Raw genomic sequence first — 27,568 nt, forward strand, 5'->3', positions numbered from 1 at the left:
GGATCTGAGGAGACCTTACAGCGACCTCCCAGTGTCTGAAGGGGTTGCAGGAAATCTGGGGAGGGACCGTTCACAAAGGCTTGTGGTGATAGGACGAGGGGCAGTGGGTATAAACTGGAGAGGGGCAGATTTAGACTAGACATAAGGAGGAATTTCTTCATGGTGAGAGTGGTGAGGCACTGGAACAGGCTGCCAAGGGAAGCTCCAGGGAGATTTTATAGGAAGCTTCAGTACTTAAATGAGGCCTATGGTAAAAATGAGGAGGGGCTCTTTTATCAGTGAATGCCGTGATAGGATGAGGGGTAACAGTTTTACCTGAAAAGAGGGGAGATTTAGATGACATATTAGGAAGAATTTTTTTTTCCCGTGGGGGTGGTGAGGCTGCCCAGGGAAGTCGTGGAAACAACATCCCTGGAGGTGTTGAAGGCCAGGTTAGGTGGGGCTTTGAGCAACCTGATCCAGTAAGAGGTGTCCCTGCCTGTGGGGGGGTGGGGGGGGGGTCTGGAACTGGATGATCTTAAAGGTCCCTTCCAACCCAAACCATTCTATGATTCCTTAGGATTCAGAACCTGACTACTGAGAACTCAATGAGCTGTGAGACTGACAGAGTGGGACAAGAAATAATTTATATTATCCAGTGTATGCAAAACCATACAAAATTAAAAAAAAAGAATCACTCCGAAGTTCATAGTATCACCCCATTCTTTGATATCCATTCATCAGCAAAATTAAAAGTAAACAAGGACTGTTTTAATATTAAAGGGACCGTTAATCAAGAAAGATGGACTAATGGAAACAAAAAATGACAGCAGGGTTTCAATACAAGAACTTAGATTCATCCCTTGTCTCTTCTTATTTACATTAAGTACCAAAAAGGGCATAGGATATATTTCATAAATCACATAATGTCAGATTTTTCTATATCTTGCCCCAATAAATCGGACGAAAATTATATCACAATAACCAAACATATGTTTTATGCTAAAATTGTACTTGCAAATACATGTTTAAATGTTAACACAAATGTACTGAGATAAAGTGTAGAAATTAGATTTTTCAACATTATTTTATTTTGCTGATGAAAACAAAAATAATTTTTGTATTCCATGAAAAGTCTTTGCCTACAGAAAACCTACTTGTTCTTCAGTTCTGAAGTACTTCACAGTAAAGTCTGGACTGGTCAACTTCAGGAAATCTATTCTAAACATTAAAAGCCAAAACTTGGGTATAAGTCAAAGAAGAAAAATTACAACAGCTTGTAGCATTAGGTTTTTAATTTTAAGCCCCACACAGTGACAGATGTGGAACAGGCAAGAAGGGGGAAAAAATTATGCAAAATACGTTCAACATACATGCTAAGAAGGCAATTAGGTCTGGTCTGTTTAGTGGATGAACAAATTGCTGCTGCCGTTTCAGAGGCATAGGCTTTCTTTCTTCAATTTTCTGTGAAACTAGTGACATTTAAAAATACCACACTGAATAGACTTGTAAAAACTGTGTATGTGTATTATTCAGTTAATCCTGACCAAACAACTGTGTGTGAAGAGAATGACTCCAGTCATTCTCCAGTAGTAATCTGTGGCTTACAACTAATTATAACAATAATTGCAGATAAGACTGATCTGTCTTAATGTTTGTGCCATTCATGGTTGTTGTCGAGTCAGCTTACCAAAAACAGTTCTTAAATGATCTTTCAGTAACACATAATAGAACAGTAAAAAACTGAAATTAGTAACTAGGAGAAAGTATAACGAAGTAACATACTTTGTCACCAACTTAACTTTTGCCAAATTAGAGTCAAAGGATGAAAAAACATTGAAATTGCTCTTTAAAGGAATACATATTTATGAAGTAGTAAGTATAAAACAACATGGATTTTTTTTGTCTATTTATTAAGAAAGCATTTCTCACAGACAGGATGAAAACTCAGAAGCCACAATAACACTATATTAGACTGACTATTCAATTTCACAATTTTGTAAACAGTTCCATGTCAAGTACTATTTTTAAACCTTCATAGTCTTAGTGATGGCAGACACATGGATAAGTAAACAGCTTTTTTAAAAAAAAAAGTGAATTTATTTTTTTACTTCATCACGTATGATTAACTTTGTAGAAATAGTCTGTCACGTATACTTTTTAACCAACCTTAAGGCAAGCATTATTTCTCTGGTGTTAAGTACAGAGTAGCAGTTTGAATTCATATAAAAATAGCAAATTCTTGAAAGTATAACACCATAACAAAAATGGTAAAACAAACATACTACACTTAGACAAAAATGAGCTCTCTGCCAGCATTTATGGTCACGTACTATGGTCTGACATTGATGTTTCTAACATCATATCACTTTCATTCATTTCGATCTCAAATGTTTCTTCCAGGGGGCGATTGGTATCTGTACTTTTTGTTTCCTGTGGCGTCTCTAGTGTTACTATGCCACTTTCGTCCACAGTTTGTCTTTCTATGTTGAATGCTATGAAGTCCCAGGGAGGTGACATTATATTCTTTAATATCTTCATTGTGTGGACATCAAAGTCGTAACATCTTAATTTGTCTTTGATCTCTGTACCTAGGAAAACAATCAAACTGTTAGTTTATTCCAAATAAACACTCCCCCCCAGGGTATCTCAAACAGCCTAACATTCAGAAACTACTGTAATTCTCTTGCTTACAGACTGTCAGGGGAGCTGTCAAGGCTTAATGACTCAATTTGAATAGAGTTATTCTGAAAAAATCTAGCAGCCTTTCTGAAAGAGGCACAATACTCAAAGTACAACTTGTATTCAAAAGTCTGTTCTGAGGGGTAATTGCCAATTCCCTCCCCAACTCTAAGAGGCTTTTGTTGTTAAGTTATGCACAGCATGGTTTCAATTAATGCATCTCCCACAGCTGCATGGTTCTTCCAGATGTGTTAAGTGATGACACATGGAGCAAGATAATATTGAGGAGAAACATCTGCTTCAATTGTGTGAAATATTTACAGGAAAAGCCACAGAGCACACAAATGGCTTTTACTGGCTTCAACCTCATTAACACGTTTGAAAGTACATCACCTGTGCTCATTACAGAAAAATCACTAAGTTCAACAAAGCAGAAATACGTTGCTATAAAGTTGTGGGCTTTTTTGTGAGGCAGAAAGCTTTCATAAAATATTTGAAATTATAGCAATATAATGTTACTGCTATCAAGCACTTCTTTACCACTTGTAAAGCTGCATTTTTGAAGGGAGAAGAATTTATCCTGCCTCCACAGGGCAGAGTTTCGACATGGTGAAAATGCCTTGCCCATCTCTCTCTAAAGAAGTATTAGTGCTCTGATTTCCTAACTCCGTATTTCTATTTATATTTTTCCTCCATTCCTTTTGGTTTCTAAGCTGCCACAGATCATTGTTTTCTATAAAAGAAACCATCACTACCTCCAATAGCAAAGTGTTCCTTCATACTGGTAAGAATTTATTGTCATGATGCTTACAAAAACTACAGGTCATCTGCAATTGCTGGTTAGCATTTAGAAAAAAAGAACACCAACAACTAAAACAACGATACTCTGTAAGTTCTCTAGGTACTGGCAGACAGTCTTTCTTGATGTAAGATTAAGATTCTTCTCAAAGGACTCCAGGATTTTAAGGGTCGTGTGAGAGAAAGACTTACCAATGTAGGCTTCAGAATCACCAATATACATCTCTATGCAATGTCCAAGCATTGTGACTGAAAATGTGTCATCTCTCCTAAGACCAAGGGCCTATTAAAAAACATGTAGTAAAAAATATTCAGTACCAAATGAAGGAATTTAGACCTTAAGTCTCCAGCAGTTCTGAGTTCATTGTTTTGTTGCTCGACAGTGCTGTTGGAGCACAGTCCTCACAGTAAAAACCAAACACTGTGCAACCAAGATAATATCATCATGTGAACTGACTGAAGTAGTAAGAAAGCAAGATACAAAACTAAACCCAGGCAAGGACATGTACACAATCACTGACAAATATGAAGTGTAACAGAGGTCGCATTTCATAGAATCACAGAATGGTTTGGACTGGAAGGGGCCATGAAGGCCATCTAGTCCAATGCCCCTGCAGTAAGCAGGGATATCTTCAACTTGATCAGATTGCTCAGAGCCCCATCCAACTTGACCTTGAATGTTTCCAGGGATGGGGCATGTACCACGTCTCTGTGCAACCTGTTCCAGTGTTTCACCATCCTCAGTGAAAAAAATTTCTTCCTAATCTAGTCTAAACTTCTCTCAGTTTCTTTTAGTTGAAAACCATTACCCCTTGTCCTATTACTACAGGCCCTGCTAAAAAGTTTTCCCCATCTTTCTTATAAGCTCCCTTTAAGTATTGAAAGGATGCAATAAAGTCTCCTTGGAGTCTTCTCCTCTCCAAGCTCCAACAGGCTGGAAGGATTTTCAATCATTTCAGCTGCATGAGAAGTTTATGTACATAAAAACTATATGCCAATTATGATATTCAATAACAAAGAAGGATCCAAGTACTAACTTTCCCCAAAGTGGCCATTTTTTCTGTAATCAACAGAAAACTTAGGTCAGTTTATCAAATAAATCTAAGACTATAAACCAAACACTCCTTTGGAAGCTGGATAAAATACTGTTTCTCTGTTTCAAAAGCAAAACAGAATGAAACAGTAAATAACAGAATTTGTGACCAGCCCTTCAACATAAGCCAGTTACGTACCGTATGGAAATAGTCGATTGCACTTTCAAAATTGCCCATTAGACTGTGTATGTAGCCAATGGCAGAATAGGTGGAAGCATTTTGAGGAATTAATACTAGAGCCTGGCGATGGTATTCCAGTGCTTCATCATATTTCCTGTTGGGGTTAAATACAGAAGACCTATTAGTCAGCTTCAGTGTGAAAGGTGTTTTAATTGTATTATATTGATATTTTCCTTAGCTCAGTGGCACACAATCCTGCAAGAACTTAAAAATTATTGCTTCATACTCTGAACATAATAGAATGCACAAAAGACTGATGGATGTTGACCATTTTTTTCCTCAATGTAATTGAGAAATCACTGTTCCCCTTACGCAGCACTACAGCTGCCTGCAGCTCGGCTCCATTAGGTGATGATCTTAGCAATTTGATATGGCAAATTGCTGTACATATTTAATGCTGCTTATTGAAACATTAGCTTCCTTTCTGCAGCTTTCATTTTCCTTGTCAGAGAAGTGAAGACATAGGAGACTAAGTCACTTATTTTTCAAAGTGAGAAAAGCTCTCTGGGCAGAAATTTCACAGCCCTTAAGTCCTAAGTACACTGGTACTTTTGTCCCTTCTATTTTGATCCCTTCCATATCAGAAAAGAAGGTTTACACAATATCCATAATTTCTTTCAAATGCCAGCCACCCTTTCTTTGAAAATTATCCATTAATTAGACTGCTTATTGCATTTGTTATTTTATAAGCCAAGGATTAAATGTACGTTATGGCATTACTCTGAGAAATTAAACTGTCACATTTGACATCTTAGTACCAAGTCATTAAAAATAAAGACAGTCATTGTCTATTCAGAAGGCATTTTAATTTCTATAATTATTATGAAATGAAGAAAACAGCAACACAAGCTGAAGTTGTTAGTAGGCATCAAGTAAAAACTGAGGCAAAAAAATTATGCAACTGTTCGCTTGCTGCACAAAACATGAATTTTATTTTCACTTCTAGTATTTATCTGTCCAATTTACCACCACTGTATTTTAATATGCTACTTTCACATTTCAACCACATAATGCTAGTAAGCAGACATATATCCGATAAGTTTTTTTTGTAATACATGTATTATGAACAATAGTAAAGTAGTTATTAAAGAATTTTTTTAAGTTGTCAAAGCATAGGTACAGCTGCCTAAATTCTCAACTTGATTTTCGTGAAAGATGGTTTACAAGGATGCAGAAATACACTAGGCTGGCTTTCTGAACCAGAACAAATAACAGTGTGAGTTGTCCTAAGTGCGATATAAGCAGTTACTGACTTACTGTAGAGATTAAAAGAGACAAAAGGAATTATAACTGAAATAAGTACTTGAAAAGAAAACTACAATTATACTTGTGAACAGGTTCCAGAAGCAGTGCCTTTTGTTTGATCTTGGCAGAAGGAGTAACTATTATACATCCATCTTTCATAATGAAAATGAAGACTAATAAGCAATTCAAGCACAAAGGAATTACTACCAAAGCCAAAACAGAAGTACAACTTATCTCTGCCATAATCACATTCTCATTAGCAGTATACTCCAATTGGACAATTAAAACCATGACACCAATAAAAAAGAAAAAAAGGTACTCACTAAACAAAAGAAAGCACTGGCTAAAATCAGACTAAGGGAATTAATGAGAAAACATTTCTCTGTTAAAACTGTTAAAGCTTGCGTATGTACTTCACACTATCTTTTTGTCTTCCTACAACTGAAATATGAAATGAAACATGAAATACTTCTGTGCTTGAAAACCATAAAATTAATATTTTATTGCTGTGTAGATGTCACTGAATATTTCACTTCAATAAAAAGAAGCATAAGTATTGATCCAAGCAATTAATCGGCACCTTTATGTTAATTAAATCAGTGGACACATTCAAGTAAGTCAGGACTGTGACAGCAGCCAGTTAGAATTCAGACCCACACAAGGTTCTGAATGCCTACAACCAAATTTCTATCTAATAAGAATCAATAGTTAAGGAAAGGCTTTCACATTAAGTATTTTAACTTGTGAGAAGTAAACTGGATATGAAGGGTGATTAATGAATTTACGTTCACGAGCTGATTTAGGGAATCTTGTTCTCTTAAGGTGCTTCTACACTGCTCGTGTGCTACATAATCTTGATATAAATGAGAAGTAGGCCTAGAAAACACCCGCCTGCATAGCATTCCAGACATACATATAGTTCCAGCACTCTCTGCTTACTTGAGTTTTCTGCAGACATGCCCTAAGTTGTTCAACAAAGGTTCCCACTTATCAACTGTTACCTGCAAAATAATGCACAATTGAGTAACTGCAGCTTCCCAAATTGTAACTGAATTTTGTCTACTTTAAAAAATTAAACATACAAATGAACAAGACAATTAATTTATGACCAAAACAAATCACAAGCATTTTCAGTTCTTTTCAAAACACATATTTAAACTAAAAACATTTATTCAATAACTCATTCTTCTAATTTTTCCATTACCCAAACACAAATAAATTTCTTTAATGGATCAGTGATAGGAAAGGATGCAAACCAAACAAAATCTGTTTTCTGCTTCACTAAAATCACATCAAGTCTGTCAGCCTAGGAGCTCTGAAGACTTCCCAGATTAGGTGTTTGTAAAATAATCATAAACACTAAAGGTCTTTTGACTGTCAATTACGAGGCACACAGAAGACAATCTGAGCCAACAAAAATCCTTAAAACACTTTTCACTGAAATTAAAAATTATTTGCATTATGAATTTGCCATTTATTACAAGAGTATTAATTTATCTCTAATTATTTCATGTGTTTCCCACTAATTCTAGATTTCCATTTGTATGTTTAGATGTTGATATTTAGCACTTTTCAGTAAGCAAGAAAAATGCCACACATAAAATAATTGATTGGAAGCCTGATCTACAAAGTTTGTGGCATTTGTGTGGACAACAATACAGTTTTATCTGAAATGGAACAACCTTATGTATATATTGGTAAGCACATAAATTAGTATCTGTACAGTTTGTTTTTGTAAATGTGTCTCATCCACATGAAGATTATAGTTTGTTCAGTGCTTCCCACTTTATAGAAGATTTATTTTGTTCTAGAAGCAATTTCGTTATCTTGATAGGAGATGCCATGTTAATAATTATAGGAGCATGAGATGGTGTTCTCATTAACTAAATTAAACTGAAAATTGAGATAACATATCTTAACATTGACAAGAAGCCTGCCACCAGGTGGTACTACTTTCTACTTACTGGGCATCTTAAGTTACCCTAATACAATGTGTTTTTTTAGACAAGATAATGACACACAAAAAATAAATGGTACTACCAGTAGGTACAAACTCATTTGTGTCCCCCAGCATTTGAGGAAGCAGGGATGTAATAGTTGACTTCTGATTCAAAAAAGCATCAAAACTACAAGCATGTTTCCTGACAAACATTTTGCCAGTGCTTATTTCGGTTACTTTCAGTAAGTTAGCTAAGCATCCCTGGGCCCATTCCCACACAGCGGCTCTATCTGGTAGAAAGAAAACAAATCCACACCTACAGGATTAAATCCAAACAGAAGTGGAAGTCATTCAAGAAACAGCTAACTCTTAAGGTGGCTACAACCACCTTCACACATGTACCCACTTACACCCTCAGGTCAAGAACCATTGGTCTACTAAGACTTCAATACTGAGAACAAGACCTGGACTCCACTCTCCAGTCAATGCTTATTTTTTAAATGTCATATGGAAACATACTTTTTGCCTTTTCTTGTAGCACTGAAGACAAAGTGGGATGATTCTTATTTAAAAACCCAACAAACTCCAATTACAAGTAGATGGTTGAAGTTTTAAAGTCAAATGTATATTGTATTGCCTCTCTCTTAAAATAAGCACAGCATGTTTTATCACAAGATATTCCAGAATTTCCTGGAATTTTACAAATTTATGATTGTGCATGTGATTAGGAAAAATACCTCGTTTCCAATAGCTTTGATTTTTTCCAGCGCATCAAGAAACCACTTCTCCGCAGTTTTCCAGCTAAGAATTGAGGGGGGAGAAAAGTATATTAGTGAAATTTTCACTAGCAGTATGAGAACACAGTATTACAAAGAACAGGTCTTTGAAATTACTGTGTCATATGATTGAAATTGGATGTAAAAGCACTAATTTACTTTTGGCTATGTTTTGCGTGTGCTCTTAAGAGCAAACAAGACAATGTTAAAAAATCAGAAGCAAATAAAAAATATCCACTGAGTATTTCTTACATCTGCTTTTTTTTTCAGAATATACTTGGAACTTCCTGAGCTGACACTGTGTTCTGCTATACAAAATTTTATAGCATGTGTGCACTTGTGTGTGTAGAGAGATGCCTTTTCAAGGCACATAACTACCTGATGACAGGCACACACAAGATAATAATTGATTGCTGCATGTTCCTCAAGCATTAAATGCTTTCCTTGCTCAATCTTAAACAATGAAGAACAATTGGAGAAAGCGAGGGTTTAGGGTAAACACCATCCAAATTATATCCAAAAGAAACTATAGTTCAATGTAAGTATTTCAAGTAGATATATCGGCACATTACACTTTGGAATAATCCATGTTTAAGATTGTATTTAATCCTACTTTGCAAGCTTACTCTCCATTTTGAAATGCAACCACTCCAACTTCATGCATAACGAAAGGGTCTTCAGGGGCAATGCTTAAAGCTTGACTGAAAAATCTTTCAGCTAACTTTGAGTTGTTGGTCAAACCATACTCCAGTCCAATATAGAGCATCGGCAAATGACACCTAAAAAAGAAAAAGCCATAAAAACCCAGAAATGGTCTTGTCAGGAATGGTGTCAAACTATAGATGAGCCAACAGTGTTTGCGTATTTTTTGCATACACCCCAGTAAAAGCTGATTTAAATGGACTATTAACCTAAGAGTCAAATTAAAAGAATTTACTTTTGTTAGTTATTGACAAAAATTTGAACTCTGATACAAAACTGAAACCTGCTCTGGAAAGATGTCTCTTTTTTCAGTGCTTAAGTCAGTTCTGAGAAGTTGTTTTTTCCTAGTTTCCTTCATACATTTCATTTACAAATGGAATATGGAAGAAGTAATCATTAGAGGGATTACATTTACCAATAAACTGCAATCAAATACAATAGTTCTATATGCAATATGACATGATTAGTCAACTACTTATTTTACAACCTCCACAGCACGGAACAGCTGTTGAGGATATTGCTCTGCAGCCTTTTATGACCTGGTATGACAAACAGGGTTCACAAATTTCAGAGAACTTCCAGGCAGAGCACAGATTACCTAAATATAAACCCTGACTTTAGAACTTATAAAATCACAACAGTAATTGAAAATAATGCAGTTAAATGCAGTTTATTAAATTACTTGGATATTTTTTTTCTCCTTTGTTCTCTACCAGATAATTGTTGCAAATATATTGCCACTGCTTAAAGGGATATGGGTCAATAGCCTACATTTTTTATGGATAAATTTTATTTTTTCTGAATGTGACAATTTTAACACACCCTTTCATGAGTTGTGCAGCGGTGAAGTACGCTGCCATTGCTTGGTCATGCTCACTCTCAACTGCAAACGAATGTCCATATGCTATCCACGCAGGCCCGTAGGTTCTCTCCAGTGTAGTAGCTTTGCTAAGAAGAAGAGCAAGTCACAAACAAACACATCTGAATTCAAATTTCATCCTCTTTAGATGGCTACTAATATAGCAATGCTGTAACACATAGGCATCAATTAAAATAATCTTCAGCAATGACCAGCGATAAACAAATCTAGTTTAAAAAAATTAAACTATTTAGCACTTATTTTCGACACACATTTTCAAGAATTCATTGTCTTATTTCTGTTGCTGTTCACAGACAGCAGGTATTATTTGATATCACTGAACATAAACAATGATATAATTAAGTGAAATGAGTAAAACACAGAAAAACTAGTAGTGATTGATACTGTATTACAAAATTCTAGCTATAAGTTTCAAAATAAATATATTCTAGCAAATGCATATTTCAAAAGCAGGATGTAAAAATACCAAATGAACACTTACTGAACTGTCTGTTGAAATTTTGCAATATATCTCTACCAGTCTTAATGAAGACAAGTATTTGTCACATTGCAGAAAGCTGCTGTGCACCAGATAAAAACCACAAAATGTCACCCAAGAATTCAGCCTGAGGATCAAGACAGCAACCTGAAGTCTTTACAAAAAGATGGGCTTGACAGGAACTTTAGAAAGCTCTATAGGTTATTTTCTCCATCAGTGCAAGGGCATTCATAACTCAACAGCTCAATACAGATGTGACCAGTTTTTCCTTAAAAGCTTCTGACATAGAATCATGGAATAGTTTGGGTTGGAAGGGACCTTAAAGATCATCCAGTTCTAACTCCCCTGCAGCAGGCAGGGACACGTCCCACTAGATCAGGCTGCCAAGGTCCCATCCAACCTGTCCTAGAAGAGGAGATCCTACATATTCCACAAGTCATCTATTATACTGCTTAACTACCTTTAAATGCTTCATTTTTTTGCTAATACTTAACCTAAATCTTGTTTGTCACAGTTAAATCGTTATTTCTCATCACAGATCCTAGAGAACAGTTTATTCTCCATCTCCTGGGACAAAATGTAACATATCCAAATATTTGTGTCTTCCCACCCTACATCCTAGACAGCTTCAATCCATTCAAAAACTTTGTTCATTGGCCACCTTCTTCAGAACGCTTGTTTAATGGCTTCCGCTGGGTTAAATTCGAACATCTCGCATCCATCCTGAGTTCTCCAAACATGTTGACTGGCCAACAGCAACACATTGTTAGTGCTATAAAAGATGGATTATGTTCTATCACAAATGCTGTTTTCCAACTGGCACTGAGGTGAGGTAGCCCCTTCGCAAGATCTGAAGGATGCAGACAGCTCCTTTACCGGTCACTGCCCGGCCGTGCCTTCTACCCTGTTCAGCATGCTCCAGCATGATGCCCTGTCCTCCAAAACAATTATATGGGAGCTTGTGTTTTTATCCATGGTATCTCCAGATCCTTTTCTGGAAACTGCTGCCTAGCCCACAGTTGTCCCTAGTCTTGCAGTTGTACACTACTATTCTTCTCAAAAAAATTGGGTATCTTTTTACCGCTTCACTTTTACCAGATGTTTCCCCTCTTTGCCAGAATTACCCAGAATTCTGATGGTCTGGTTTGTTTTTTTCTCCCTTTAACACCTCTACAGACGCTTCCTGGCTAGGGATGCTTGCAGATTTAATAAAGACGTTCTTTCTTTCCAATGTCCACAACCCCTACCCATGTTACTCAGGACAGCTTCTTGAAGAATTTCACACTGGTATTTGCCAGGAATTCAGTTTTCTCATAATAACCAGGCATTTTAAACAGTCAAAATTACTAACCTATCTTTACATATATTGCCTATAAAGGTCTCAAAAAGAAAAATGAAAGCCTTACAGCTCGATTTAAGCTTTCTCAGTTAAAGTTTACACAGCCAAAACAAATACCCTATCTCATAGCAAAGTCCTGCTCTCAGTGCTGGTCAGCACTACACATACAGAAGACCTACAGGAAAGAGCAATGTGCTGACTGACCAACCTAAAAAGTCCAAAGCTGCTTGTGCAAAGAAAGAACAAGACAGCCAAGTGTCAGAATTTATCTAACTCCTTTAAGATATGAAACCTGAACCTAGGAGAATGTCTAAGCATCCCTAAGCTAAGAACAGAGGTTTAATTACCTAGCAGTGGTTAGCCTGGCAACATGAGCGAATGCAGGGACAACATCTGCTCATAATAGGAAGGCGACAGCCAGAAGAGATTCTACATAAGTCTGTATATAATTTTTAAAGTATCAAGAGGTTGAAATTGCTATACCAAAAAAAAAAGAAAAGAGGTGTCAACAAAAGGAATATTTTTGTAGTAACTTGTTTATTGAGGCTACATTATGAGCTTAGAAACAATCATGAACATTAAATATTTTTCAAGGGAGCAATAGATTCCCTAATGAAAACCAGAAAAAAAAAGATTACCTGAGATATCTTCTGGCATGTTCATTTTTGTGTCCAACCATGAGATAGTAGCATCCTACTGCAAACCATGACACCTACACATTAAAATCAAAATAGAATATTATTAGATATATCACACTGATTTTGGTGAAACATCACTACAGGTGATGCAAAACAGAGGAACAGATTATATATTATTAGAGATGTTAAGAACATTTTCACTGAAATCACAGCAAGCTTTTCAAATTATTTGATATGACAGAGAAACTAGAACTGATGGCATGTACATCTCTAACTGGGTTTGTTCGGTCTCACGAAGAAAGAACTAAGTGGAAAGCTTATTGCTGTCTTCAGTTATCTAACGGTAGGGAATACAGAAGACAGAGCCAGACTCTTCTCGGAGAAGCAGTGAGAGGATGGGAGGCAATGGGTACAAGTTGCAACATGGAAAATCCGGACGGAGTAAAAGGAAAACAATTTTCACCATGAAGGTAATTAAACATTGGAAAAGGTTGCTTAGAGAGGTATATACATTTATTACTGTAGCATTTGTTTTAAATTATTATTCAAAGTGAAAACCTCACATTGAACATATTTTACAGTTACTCTGTCTTCAAAAATCAAAAACACCCCCTTCCCTGCCCTCCTCCCACCAAAACCCCCAAAACCTCAGTATAAGAAATGCATGGAAAATAAAAGGAGTGAACCATTTTTACTAGCTCCATCCAGAAACACATTTTGAATTCTGTTGCTCAAACTGACTGTAACATTACAAATTTCAGATGCTTTCACCTAGCAAAAACTACCCGGTAACGAAGGCTTAGAACAACTTACAGGATTATTTGGGTACAAGTCCACCAGTTTGTGAGAAAGATAGAAAAGCTCTACATAGCGGGAAGAAACAAGAAAAGCAAATTAAAACGTGCTAAAACATTAAGGTGTTTCAAGTCCCTTATTGTTCAATACAAAATATCAAGAACATCTAACATTATTAACGTACGAGTGAACAAAAATGTTTTCTGTTTGTAGTAATGCTTCATACTGCCTCAAAACCTCCTTCTGTAAAGGAGGTTGTAGAGAGGAGGGTGCTGGCCTCTTCTCCCAAGTGACAGGGGACAGGACAAGAGGGAATGGCCTCAAGCTCCACCAGGGGAGGTTTAGGCTGGACATTAGGAAAAAGTTTTTCACAGAAAGGGTGATTGGGCACTGGAACAGGCTGCCCAGGGAGGTGGTTGATTCACCTTCCCTGGAGGTGTTTAAGGCACGGGTGGACGAGGTGCTAAGGGGCATGGTTTAGTGTTTGATAGGAATGGTTGGACTCGATGATCCGGTGGGTCTCTTCCAACCTGGTTGTTCTGTGATTCTGTGAAAACAGATTCAGTTTTGCAATTAACTGAAAAAAACCCCACCACAACCCATAAGTCTGCACAGCACATAAGGAAGAAGCTACACATCCTGCCTCCCTAAGAATCCTACAACAACTTAGGTCATTAACATACATTAAAATAAATGCCTGTAGTATTACACTTGAATGCATCGTGGCAAGGTATTGAACTTCCTGCATCTAAAAGGTATAATGTATTGGCTAGGATCAATTTCAAAGTAGAGTCCTGTGCATTAAAATGCTGAAAATAGGACAAAACCAAATAAATTCTTGTATTTTTTGGAATAACCTTACATGATTATTTTTCTAATAAAAAGAATAATCTAGTTATTAGAATAACTTACAATTTTCCAATTACAGCAAAAGTAATCAGATACGCGATAATAATTATAATGCTGATGCAATTTGAGAAGAAATAACATTATGGTACATTCAATTTCTGTTTCCTTGGAGTACAGCGCTCTTAAATTGACGCCTTTGCCCTGTAGCACTTTGCATCAAGTCCTCAGCTTCAGAAAAATCAAATATGAAAACTGGCTTACGAAATACCAACTTATTTATGAAAGACATCTCAAGGCAGGATTAGAAGAGAACTCAGAGTACTGCCACATTTTCAGTTGTAGTTAAACTGTAAAGTAACTGAAAAGTACATTTACTAAACATCCAGAAGTACTACTACTCCTAATGACCTGTTTGTGTACATACAATGCATGTGAGACTGTAAATCCTATGAGCTCCTTATTGTGTTTTCAAATTGCTGATAGAGACATTCAAGCTCCTCACTTGATTTGCATGTTTATATGCAGTCTGAAATCAGAAAAAGCCATCCCAGCTGCAAGCAAGCTATTCTTGCAATTCCAATGAAGGTGCTGCACGATTATTAACTTGTTTGAATTTTAAAAAGAGGCATTCACAACAGGAAAGGAAAGAGGAGTCTAGAATTTTTTGTAATACAGAAAAAGCACGTCCACCTAGGCATACACACTGCTGAAGAGTTCTTTCTAGTTTAATTAATATATTCTAGTTTGTTGCTGAGCAGAAAGTGTATACCTGGATACTCTAGGAAGACCACCTCAAAACAGATACTAAACCACAGAAATGAAGCAGCGTAGCTCATTAACTTTCTGTTTATATAGCCCAGTGGTTAAAAGACTGGCATTTGTGATTATGAATAAATAAAGACTCATTGTTCGTGTAATCCCCTCTATCCCACTGTCAGCTCTGAAACTCCCTTCTTTGCCAGTTACCACCATTTTCTTAAAACTGCAAGTAGGAGAAAAAATATGTTATTTTTTTAAATGGTATAAATAGATGGGTTCTTGACATCCTCAATTCTTTTTTAAAAGGCTTACAATTTTCTTTTGATTTGTATTAGATGTCATTAATGTTATTAAAACTTATATAAAAATGTTATGAACGTGATTAAAAGTTTCTCACCATTCGCTTTATTAAGCTCCACAAGTGTCCCTATATGCACAGGTAAACAATTTGCATGGAAAGGATCTTTTTCCATCACTCTAAAAAATAAAGAAATCAATAAAAAATATGCAGTGCACATTTCAAAAATTGCAATGTGTTATAAGAAAGTTGCTTTTAGGGTGCGTAATGTTCCAGTTAATTATCACTTCAGGCACTGGAAAACTATTTGCAACTAGAAGGTAAATATTAACAGCATAATAAAGGCTATCTCAAGACTAGAAAAATAACTATTAATTTAGCTTAACAGGAGAGCATAACAGAAAATTCTGGTGAGCTGAAGACACAACCGGAAAACCAGAATACAATACACATTTGTTTGCAGGTCACTTAAAATTTAACCAGCAAACAACATTTATGTTCCTTTTCCAAAACAGCCCTTAACTTTCTGAGCTTAACACTAAGCAGTATGCCTCAGGGAACACATTTAGCTCAGTTTTGAAGTTTTGTTTCCTTCAGTGTTTACAAATGGAAGACAGTCTCACAGACAACAGACTGCATGCAGGACACGGCTTGTAGGCACATGCCCTTTTTGTAAGCATTGGCATTGTGCAAACTAAGCAGAGAAAAAAAACCCCAAAGGTTGTCTTGAAATCTATGCACAGACTCTCTTAAATCACAAGTACGATATTATGACTCCATCCTCCAAGAAGTACAGCTTGCAATAGTTATAAGTTTAGTTTACATTGTTAAATAGTTCTGACATTGTTAAGTAGTTCGAAGTATTTTAAATGAAAAGTATAGAACAAGTGAACTCTCATTTCCAAGCTCTAACATCTCTGATCATGTCCTCCCTTAAGAGACATTTATTCTTCCACTTTCTGCTAGAGAAGCTGATGCAATTAAGTTTCAGAAACAAAGATGCCATAGTATAATTTTATTCAACTAATCGGAGTAACTTATGTCAACAGGATCATGATTTTACTCAGATGTTTAAAACCACAGTCAGCATTCTCTACAGCCTTCCCCAAAATATTGTCTGTACTGGGTTCCAAGGGATATTCTACAAAGTGATGGCTTGCTCCAGCTAAGAAAATGACATACTACAAAAAACCAAACTGACAAAACCCCCTCCGTTTTATACTATTAATATTCTGAGCCTATGCAGTACATGCACGGAAAAGTGGTTTTCTTAAAAAGGTAGCTGTCAGGCCAGCTCCACAACCATGTGTTCACGTTTCCAGCAGCTGAGAAGCAATCCATACTGTTGTTCTGACCCATCTGACAACCAAGCAGCAGTGGATGCCTGGGATATGTCACAACTGAGATGCACTACCTGGCACATCAAAATTACCACACCTTTCGATCAGCCAGAGAAATCATACTTCCTAACTAACCCACTGATCCAAATCTGTTCATTCAGAAGGCCAAACAAGAAATAGGTGGAGGACACACAACACTGAAGAGGCACCAGAGTAAGGAAAAGGATGAATGAAAGGAAGTGCTGATTAACTGAAGTTTTGCTTTGGGTACTTCTGTTACATATCATAAAAATTATGTGTCTTGCCAGACACAAACAACACATTTTAAATGCCTGAAACTCTGTATCACATTGTTGGGTATGTCAGTGCATTGAACGGTGACATTCGCTGTAAGTCCAGGCATCATTATTACACTTGATCATATGAGAAAAAACCTTCTAAGCTGCTTTGCATACTTACACAGAAGTAAGCTTGTAGCACATTTTGAAATCACAGTTATAATAATGTCTTTCAGCTAAGGATACTACCACATCCAGGTTTTCCTGAAGACCATCTACTGATTCAGGAATTAGGGTTTCACTGGGTTTATTATACTGAAAGACAAAAGAAACAACATGTGAAACACCAATCAATCCAAAATCAGATGGTATAGGTATCAATATTTTTAGTTCCAAAAGAATACTGAAGAAGCATTAAGCTTCTTAAAATTCTTAGTTTTAAATGGAAAGTCCATAAAACATGCATCTGGTAAAATGGTTCTTTACAACATACTTAAAAGCTCATTTAGAACATGAAAGATGCTTGCCAGAGTCCATATCTTTAGTGTAGGCTGTAAAAGTGAATACTGAGCAATATATAGTTGGTACTCACACATCATCTGTGCTCTCACATTATCTTAGGAAAAACTAGCCTGGAATAAAGCTGCCATAATCTAGTATTTTCAGGTAGCTGACACTTTGCCTACATTATTAATGTCCTTTTTTTCCCAGCCTAGAATTCTGTCAAGGAATAAAGCTAAAAAAAATAAATAAAAGTCAGAATTTCAAGTTGTCACCACACCAGAAATCAAGTTTACCTTAAACCATTACACTACTCCCATAACGTGATATCTACTGCACTATAAATTTTAAAATAAACAAACCTACAAAGCCCTTATTTATTCCAATGTTAAGAATACATGGAATCCAAGAAAATTTACATCTGAAGTCAATACTTTCGATCACCTGTCTGGCTCTTTAGTCAGTGTTAGGGTTTACCTTTTTCAATTTATTCTCAAATAAAAAGTGAAGCAATTCTCGTTCTTCTTCTGTGCACTGTCTGCTAAGAGGTAGAGAGTCAAGAAGTTCTTTTTCTATGTGAATTAAAAAAAAAAAGTGATTATATTATTACAGAAGAAATAACAAGACCCAAAATTTTAAGAACTTAAAAAAAGATGCAAACAATTTTATGGTGCGCACCCTGAAATTAAAAGGAAGACAACAGTGCAGATTCATTACAATGGATAAGACCACTAATTGATCATTGAATTCTTAATTTTCCTTCTACACTTCAAAATAAAATATAGTAAAGACAATATGCCACACCATTATTTTTCTTTACTCTACATGTCCTATTTTATCACTCGGAATGCTTCTTCAAGCTATGGCTACTATAAGCAAGCAAACATCACTAAGGTTTGGGAGATTCAAAGCCTGTGGAGCTGTGAACACAAGAAAAACACTGCTTAGGCAGGGCAAAAAGCACAGGAGTTTCCAGAGGACCAGGACTGGGTTACTTTGTTTCTTCTAATGCCTAGCACTGCATGACTGAAAAATAAAAGTTCAAATGTAACTTTGAGCAGATTATAATTGGTCATTCATTTAATACATTTTATACTATTAACATTTTAAACTCTGTTACTTGTAGTATTGCTTTAGTTTTATCCAGGAAAAAGGCATATTAAGAAAGCAGCTAAGTTTTACTTGTATTTGAGATACACTGCTATCCTGACCTTCTTGTGCCGTCAGCATGTGATGCGATGTTAAAAGATCAAATGCTTCAAAGCAGTAAACATCAAGCTTCAAGGCCTCTTTGTAGCTGTATGTTGCCAGGGTTCTATTATCCAAAGCATCATAGATCTTCCCTCGCAAAAGGCATATAGAGCTCTTGATCTGGTGGAAAAGCAGGGCTGGAGGTCAAAGACTGAATAAATGTTTGCAATTTGGTTTTGAGCACAAATCAAAAGAGCTCCCTGTAAAGTAAAAAGCATTTAATGTATGACAGAACCTGGTTTTCTAGTGCTGTCTTTAAATAAAATACTGCCTCTACTATCTCAAAAAAAAAAAAATCAAATAAATGCTCTGTCAGGTTATCTACCCCCAAAATAACACATGCTTGAAGTACAGGGAGAACAGTTTACCCTTCTGCTTCCAGCATCCAGAGCTCTGATATTGAGTTTTAAGCTATTTATGCTACATTCCCTTCATATTCACCATGGAGAAACCATCACTTTGAATAGCAATTTACTTCTTGCTTGACTATTAAAGCACATATTTCAGGAAAGAGAAGAATGACCACAGTATAGATGAAAAAGGCTAAATCAATGGATTCAACTATTTCAAGTAGAAAAATACATCCTTCTCTTCCACCCAAACCACAGACGGTAGTGAAAAAAACATTATTACCACAGTTAAAGTTATATATTAGACATCTTAGCATAACATGTTCTTTCAAAACTCCCTAAATCGCTGTTGAATTCAGTCAGAATGCCACAGAAACATCAGTAAGTTACTTGAGGAAAGTTAACATGTTCTGCATCTATGCCATCCAACTGCCTAGACAGACTAACTCTCTCAGGAGCTCCCGTATTAGAAACAGCACAGCTCTTAACAATTAATAAACCCCCAGGGGCTGCTAAAGTAATACAGTTACCAGCTCACAGACCAGTTATTCTTACTCTGGAATTAGTCAGTGTAAACTAATGAAATTAAGTCTGAAAAGGCTAAATTCCCAGAGAGGAATTCGATTTGTAATATCTTGCAAGCAGTATCCACTTCAGTAGTTCTCTCCTTTGGTAAGCTGACCCCATCCTCGCATTAGTCGACTACGTTATCACAAGCATTTGTGAAGGTATGGACTAAGAGAAGTGAAGGGATTTGGCTCAAAATATTTTTTTCAGTCAAAATAAGTTTCTCAATTCCTAATAATCACCCACCCAAACACCGGGGCCAGGGTACCATGAAACAGGGAGCAGGATCGAACAGCCAAAGCTGAGAACTTCTTCCATTGCTCGTAGTGGTAGCTTAAATGTCCCAATTATGCTGCACCACAGTAACTCAGCTTCCCTCAAGCCCATTTAATACCAGCACCCCAAGTCAGTTCACATCAGTCATTTAACCTATTTTGCTACTTCAGTCTTAAAGGAAAAATGCAATCAACTATCTTGACTGTAGTTTCAGCTAGTAAACTTGAATTCATACATCCAAAAGTAAAGACTCTTCACAGACTCTTCAGCCTATACGTGGTAGCAATCCCTTTCAACTGAAAAAACACTGTATAGGCACACACTGAACTTCAAAACCATCACCTTCACGTCACAACTTCAAAGCGTGATCAAAAAATGTCCCACTGTGAACAACAGTTGAGCAATTAAGGAAATATTTCATTAACAACATGTGAAGGTGAAGAAAACTTGCTTTATTATCTCAGAACCTGGAACCTTAACTGAACAGGCTGCTCAGGCAGGTGGTTGAGTCACCTTCCCTAGAGGTATTTAAAAGATGGTAGATGAGGAGCTCAGGGATATGGCTTAGTAGTGGACAAGTATGGTTGGACTTGATGATCTCAAAGGTCTTTTCCAACCAAACAATTCTATGATTCTAAGAACCTGCAGACGAATTGAAAGAAGTGTTAGTGTCCGTTATCAAGACTGAAATTGCAGCACAGAGCTAAAGGACTCTAAAAAACATGCCAGATCATGAACCTCCTCCAAAGTGTCTGCAAATAATTTACAGGAAATTGTTGAAAAGCACTATTAATTTTTCTAAACAAAGTAACTTTCATACAGGCAAGCTAACACATAACTTACAGAGGATTGTGACATCTCCCAGTCTGTGGAGTCTTTCAATCCAGTTTCATCCTTCAAGTACTTTTCAAAAAGTCTTTTGTTGATTGGTTCTTCCATATCAAGAATATCCAGGGCCTGTTGATGCTCCTTTGCAGCATACTAGCCAAACGTGCATATGAAAAACATAAACAAGGTTGGGATTTGAAACATCTGTGCATAAAGCATCAATAAACAGTGTCACATTTGAAAGGGACACATTCAAACAACCAGTGCTTATCAGCAGCTTTTTCATGCATGCTTATTCTTATTCGCACATGTCATTTTACAATTGCAGCCAACTATTTTAAGTCATCTATAACATGCAAAAAATTATAAAATCAACACCTACAGAAACCTCCATTATTCAGCATTATGCAATCACAGGAGATACGCTTCTAAAAATGGTTACTACACGTTTTAATAAAATACAATGATCTTATTCTACAAGCAGCATATTATTCAATTTCAGATTTCTAATCTACCAGTTGATTCAGTTTTCCAGTGAAAGCATTGCATTTTACTGTTTATGTATCTCACTTTATAAAGAAGTATAAAGCTATTAACTATATTTATTAACCATAAATCGTAACTCCTCCAGTCAGACTACAACAAACAAATTAAAAATGTATAAACACGAAGACGTGAGACAAAGATGGATCACATTCTTTCCCCACAATATATTAAAGGAGTATCTTCTTTCCTGGAAAAAAAAGTTCAGCTGGATTTCTGCAGACGAGTACCACGATGGATACTCCAGTAAGGATACTGAAAGTTAACAAACAAAATCAACTGTCACAAAATTTAAACTTATTATTCCAATGAACATCTACATTGTCTGTCAGGTACCTAATCTTCTCAAGACACATCTTTTACTTAGTTTGGTTTGTTTTCAACAGAGAACAAAAGGTGTACTCACATGACATCTAGCTGCAAGGTACCGACATGCTTCATATAACTGTAAGAGAAAAGTTTCATGCACATTTGTTATAAAGAGAGAGCACTATACTGCTAAACTCCATTCTGCTCTCTGCTTTTTCGGTTGTACGGCTTCTTCATCGCATTCACCTCCAAAAATCTTTCCTGACCAAAATAACAGAGTCTGTAAACACTTTATTTCCTACTAAACTCTCAAAGGACACTTGCTTCACTCTTGCCTTTAACACTCATTAGTAGAGTGGTAGGACAATTCAAACAACTACACCTGAAGCGACATGCCACCTTCCCATACCTGCTGCAGTTACATCCTTGGACCCCTTCTCCTTTCTGTGACTTTCCTTTGGGGACAACAGATTCAATCTGGTCAAGTGAACACAGGGCTATACTTTGTTCAGATAAAACTACATCATACAGGTTTGCTAATTACTTTTCCCATTAACCTTATACTCTGATGGTGAAAAAGTCACTATAGTTAGCAGGAGAGGTTTAAAAGCAGGGTAACACTATTAAGCCTTTGATTAAAATGACTTACCTTATCCAGCTTGCGTGATCGAAGGGCATGTGCTGCCCTATGATACTGAGATGTTAGGTAAAGACATTGGGCCAACCAGTATATATCTTGTGGTTCCTCTAAAATACAAAAAATCCCAAACATATTACAAAATGTTTATTTATAATATATCTTTAAACACTTCCATACAGAATATTCACTTTTGCTTCATTAGAAAGTATTTTTCCCTCATTCTAGCACCCTACTGAGTTACAAAGTTGGGTTCTTTTAGTATATGTGTGTGTATATACAACTTATAATCTATCAGTGAGGGATAAAAATGAAAAAATAATCAGATTTTAACTTCAAATACATCAGCTGCACACTGGACAGTGAATACCAGCACAAGTTGGGGGCTGACAGGCTGGAAAGCAGCTCTGCAGAGAACAACCTGGGAGTCCTGGTGGACAACAAGCCAACCATGAGCCACCAATGTGCCCTTGTGGCCAAGAAGGTCCATGGTACCCTGGGGTGCATCAAGAGGAGAGGGGCCAGCAGGTCAAGGGAGGTTATCCTCCCCCTCTACTGGTGAGGCCATATCTGGAGTCTTGTGTCCAGTTCTGGGCCCGCCAGTCCAAGACAGACAAAGAGCTTCTGGTGAGAATCCAACAGAGAGCCACAAAGATGATTACGGGACTGGAGCAGAAAAAAACCACCTAGAATTGTCTCTCTCAAAAAATATCATCAGGAATCTAACAGTGAAAGCACTAGACTTCCGCAGCTTGGATTGCAGAAGCACAGCTCAGTACTATCTTACTTGACTGGTAACCAAAGCTTTTGTGGGACTAAGACCCTAGAATCATTTTAAGAAGTGTAAATGGACCACAGCTGTAAGCAGACTTAGGCTAGAAGCATCAACTCACTCTGCAAACCTGCATTCTATTTATCACCCAGAGCAAAAATTAATCCCATAGGAAACATTCTCTCTCACAGCTCACTCTTTTTTTTGTCTCTTAAGGTAGACAAACCTTAAGGTCTGGCCAAACATTAATTTCAACACAAAGTTCAAAATGGAAGGAAGATTGGCCCCGCTCTGTTTAGAAAAATAGCATTCCAAGTATCACACAAAAGTACTTACACAACCTCAAAACATGTAGTCAAACAGCTTAAAAAAAAATAACAAAAGCAAACCAGAACACTATCAGAAAGAAATTAATCAAGAACAATAGAAAAAGCAACTACTTACCATGAGACAGTGAAGCTACTTTGTCTGCCCAAAACAGGGCACTTTGATACTGCTGCTGTAAAAACATAACAGAAATAATTAGTATTTATTAGGGGTTAGCGTTTCTGGGTTATTTGGAAATATACTGTTCATCATTCACATGTAATATCTTATGCATGTAATGACCGGTGATTGACATTTGAGATCATTGTAAGTTAAAAAAAATAGTTTAAAAGGGCCAGTACTATCACTTCTAAAGGATTTAAGAAAGTAATTTGAGGTGGGGTTGTTCATTTATTTTCAATAAGGTATGCGCAACATGACTATAGGTCATTAGTTGATTTGCTATCACTGAAAAAGCAGCAAGAACATAACTTGGTACCCTTAACATAAATGCTACATTTTAGAAGAGAATACTAAATATAAAAAAGGATATATAAATTACTTCGGGAAACTTTAGCAGCACCATCTCTAATTAAGAAATTTTTTGTTCTCCAGTCAACCTCACACAAACCATAATCCTTGTGTGAATTTCCCCCTATTCTTGGATACATGGTTCCACTGTTAAGTCTGCAGTTCAGAAAAAGTGGATGAAACAGAGAAAAGGGGTGGTAATTAGAGATCCAATGGAAGCAGAGTTTGCAGGGATATCCTACTACTTCAGATAAGACTACCATCAAATTTGGGATTCTAACAGAATTGACCGAGATTATTCAAAACTTCATAAAACTGGATGGGATTATTCTCCAATAAGATTAGCAGGGGTTAGTGCTGCTCCTTCTCCATGCTCTGAGGCATAATATGCTTCCTAGGATTTGCTGGACATTTAGCAGATATTCTGTCACTGCAAGGACTTGCAGCACTGGAAAAGCCTTGATTGCTTCTGCTCTTCCCCACAACATAAGTTTACAATTTTAGGGACTGTTTTATCCCCTTGGGGTAGAGGTTTGGCAGATTTTTCCAGAACATGCACCGATGGTAGTCTAGTCATCACAAAGCACTACGCTTCAAGTCCTAAGTGGTCTCTTCTATCCTGTGTTCCCATATTCCCTACCTGATGGAGATTAAGAATGCCCAGCAAATTCACCAAAAGAATAGTTCAGTTTTAATCTCCATGCTCAGGAAAAAAAAAAAACAATAAAAAAACAATAATACCAAAAACCTCACATACGTAACAGCTGCCTACAAGAACTGAGGTTTAAATAACTCTCTCCAAAGAACAACAAAAAAAGGCATCATCCAGGCCTACAGGGCACTATATGACTTTTGTTGAGCAGTTCTACAGTGCTATGAGAAGACTATATCACAAAGGAATAGTTCCACATTCCTCCTAAAGCCCCTTCTTCAGAACTTTGTCTGCAAGAACACAGCTGCATGGCAAAGCAGCCTGGTGAAACAGCTTAATTCAAATGAATACAGTCAAACAAACAATAAAATCCAGCAAATTAATTTATGTCCCCAATCAATCTTTGAGTCAGACTTCCCGGACATACACACAAAAGTTTATGCTAACTGAAGGGATGGGTTTCTCTCAGTAGTGATGCCAGTACCAAGTCTTTGAAGTAGAAATAGAGCAGCACAGTTTCATGCCATACTTAATCTAATTTATTAAAGCATTTTTCCTGTTGTGTGTGTTGGTGTTTTTTTGCTTGCCCTGCAGCAACATAATTGCTGAACCCATCAACAAACGAAAACAAGCCTGCCCTTCTAATTTGCAGCATTGCAGGTTAGTACAATGGGCTTCTGTAATCACCAGGTAAGCATGGCCCAACTAGCATATCCCATGAGGGAGGGATGCTGCAAGGACACCTTTGCTAGACAGTAGTCCCACCTCTCCCACTGTGGGCTTTTCTCCTCCAATCAATTTACACCAGGAAGGGAAGGGCAGATTGGATATAAAGAAAAATTTCTTTACAGGAAGAGTCACAGAATGGTTTGGGTTGGAAGGGACCTTAAAGATCAACCAGTTCCACCCACTCTTTCCATGGGCAGGGATACTTTCCACTGCATCAGATTGCTCAAAGCTTCATCAAACCTGGTCTTGAACACCACCAGTGCCTGGGCTTCCAGGACTTCTCTAGGCGACCTGACCCAGTGCCTCACCACCCTCACAGGAAAAAATTTCTTCCTAATATCTAATCTGCATCTACCCTGTTTCTACTTAAAAACATTATCCCTCACCCTATCCTTGCAATCCCTGATAAGGAGTCCCTCCCCAGCTTTCCTGCAGGCCCCCTCTAAGAACTGGAAGGTTGCTGTAAGGTGTCTCCGGAGCCTTCTCTTCTCCAGACTTTATAAGTCTAACTCTCTCAGCCTGTCTTCTTGCTGGAGGTGCTCCAGCCCTCCGATCATCTTTGTGGCCCTCCTCAGGACTCACTCCAACAGATCCACATCCTTCCTGTGCTGAGGAAGCCATAACTGAATGCAGTACTCAAGGTAGACAGAGTAGACTTCACCCAGAGCACTGTGTTCAGAAAGAGTGCTGAAGCACTGAAACAGGTTGCCCGGGGAAGTGGTGGAGTCACCATCCCTGGAGGTGTTAAAAAAACATGTAGATGTGGTGCTTCAGGACATGGTTTAGTAGGCACAGTGGTGTTGTGTTGATGGTTGGACTGGATGATCTTAGAGGTCTTTTCCAATCTTAACGATTCCATGATTCTGTGAAATTACAAACCACGCCATCAAGCTACAAGGCAGCCACCCACTCCAGCTCCCAGTGGAGATCGTGCTCCTCCCTAGCAAGGGGAAATAGGGTTGAGTTGATATTCCTGGAGGCATTTAAAAAACAGGCAGATGAGGTGGTCAGAGATCATCAGATTGTTTGGATTGAATGGGACCTTAAAATCACCCAGTTCTAAGCTCCCTGCCATGTGAAGGGACATCTCCCACCAGACCAGGCTGCTCAAGGCTCCATCCGACTAGGCCTTGAACACCTCCAGGGCTGCGGCTTCCACAGCTTCCCTGGGCAACCCGTGCCAGTGCCTCACCACCTGCACTGTTAAGACTGTCTTCCTAATTTCTAGTCTAAATCTTTCCCTCTCCAATTTAAAGCCATTCCCTCTCATCCTATCACTCCATGCCCTTGAAAAAAAAGTGCCTCCTCAGCTTTCCTGTAGCCCCCTTCAGGTACTGTAAGGTCTCCCCAGGGCCTTCTCATCTCCAGCCCCAACAACCCCAACTCCCTCAGCCTGTTCTCATAGCAGAGGTGCTCCAGCCTTGTGGTATAGTCTCATAGTGGACAGGTACGGTTGGACCCAATGACCTCAAAGGTCTTTTCCAACCAAACGATTCTATGATTTCAAAATTACACCCTCACTGTGTTCAGTTTTGGGTCCCTCACTACAAGAAGGACATTGCGCGTGTCCAGAGAAGAGCAACAAAGGTGGTGAAGGGGCTGGAGAACAAGTGTTATGAAGAGCGGCTGAGGGAACTAAGGTTGTTTAGCCTGGAGAAGAGGGGGCTGAGGGGAGGCCTTATCACTGCCTACAACTACCTGAAAGGACGTTGCAGAGAGGTGGGTGTTGGTCTCTCTCCCATGTGACAGGCGATAGGATGAGAGGAAATGGCCTCAAGCTGCACCAGGAGAGGCTTGGGTTGGATATCAGGAAAAGTTTCTTCACTGAAATGGTTCTCAGGCACTGGCAGAGGCTGCCCAGGGAGGTGTTTGAGTCCCCATTCCCGGAGCGATTTAAAAGCCAGACAGATGAGGTCCCCAGGGATGCGGTTCAGTAGCGGCCGGGTACGGTTGGACTTGATGATCCCAAAGGTCCTTTCCAACCAAACAATCCTACGATTCTTTCCCCGGCTGCTCCGCCCGGTAACCCCGACACCCTCTCCTAACCCCGGGGCCTCCCTCCCCGCGGGATCGCATTCCCGGGGGCCACCCCGGCGCTCCGGCCGCCCCACCTGGTCGATGTAGTGCCGCACCCGCCGCCGCAGCCCGTCCAGGTTCATCCCGACCCCGCTCGGCCCGGCCCGGCCTCCCCGCCCTCCTGCCCCGCCTCCCGGCCCGCCCGGCCTCCCCGTCCCCCGCGGAAACCGCGCCCCGAGCGCAGCGTTCCG

At 38.1% G+C, this 27,568-nt stretch overlaps 2 protein-coding genes across 3 annotated transcripts in view; one reads left to right on the plus strand and one right to left on the minus strand.

The window, feature by feature from the left end:
• The window catches only part of RASA3 (RAS p21 protein activator 3), a 270,506-nt gene that overhangs the window by 57,091 nt on the left and 185,847 nt on the right, over positions 1 to 27,568 (plus strand). The gene's annotated exons all lie outside the window — the stretch shown is intronic.
• CDC16 (cell division cycle 16) lies at positions 2,066 to 27,498 on the minus strand. 2 transcript variants are annotated; one of them, XM_069877502.1, is made up of 18 exons: positions 27,413 to 27,498; positions 23,528 to 23,582; positions 22,324 to 22,421; positions 21,772 to 21,810; positions 20,838 to 20,975; positions 18,762 to 18,921; positions 18,028 to 18,122; positions 17,231 to 17,364; positions 15,531 to 15,610; positions 13,544 to 13,593; positions 12,731 to 12,804; positions 10,218 to 10,343; positions 9,320 to 9,472; positions 8,655 to 8,718; positions 6,918 to 6,979; positions 4,692 to 4,827; positions 3,652 to 3,742; positions 2,066 to 2,570 (listed from the first exon to the last, which is right to left on the minus strand). In XM_069877502.1, exons 1-18 carry the CDS (start codon positions 27,458 to 27,460, stop codon positions 2,305 to 2,307), a joined length of 1,869 nt encoding a protein of 622 aa, XP_069733603.1. In that variant the 5' UTR covers positions 27,461 to 27,498; the 3' UTR covers positions 2,066 to 2,304. The 2 variants fall into 2 exon arrangements, with proteins under 2 accessions (XP_069733603.1, XP_069733611.1); XM_069877510.1 differs by having other exon boundaries at positions 23,528 to 23,579; positions 27,413 to 27,476.

Source organism: Phaenicophaeus curvirostris, chromosome 1 (genome assembly GCF_032191515.1).
Source record: "Phaenicophaeus curvirostris isolate KB17595 chromosome 1, BPBGC_Pcur_1.0, whole genome shotgun sequence".
NCBI classification, from domain to species: Eukaryota; Metazoa; Chordata; class Aves; order Cuculiformes; family Cuculidae; genus Phaenicophaeus; species Phaenicophaeus curvirostris.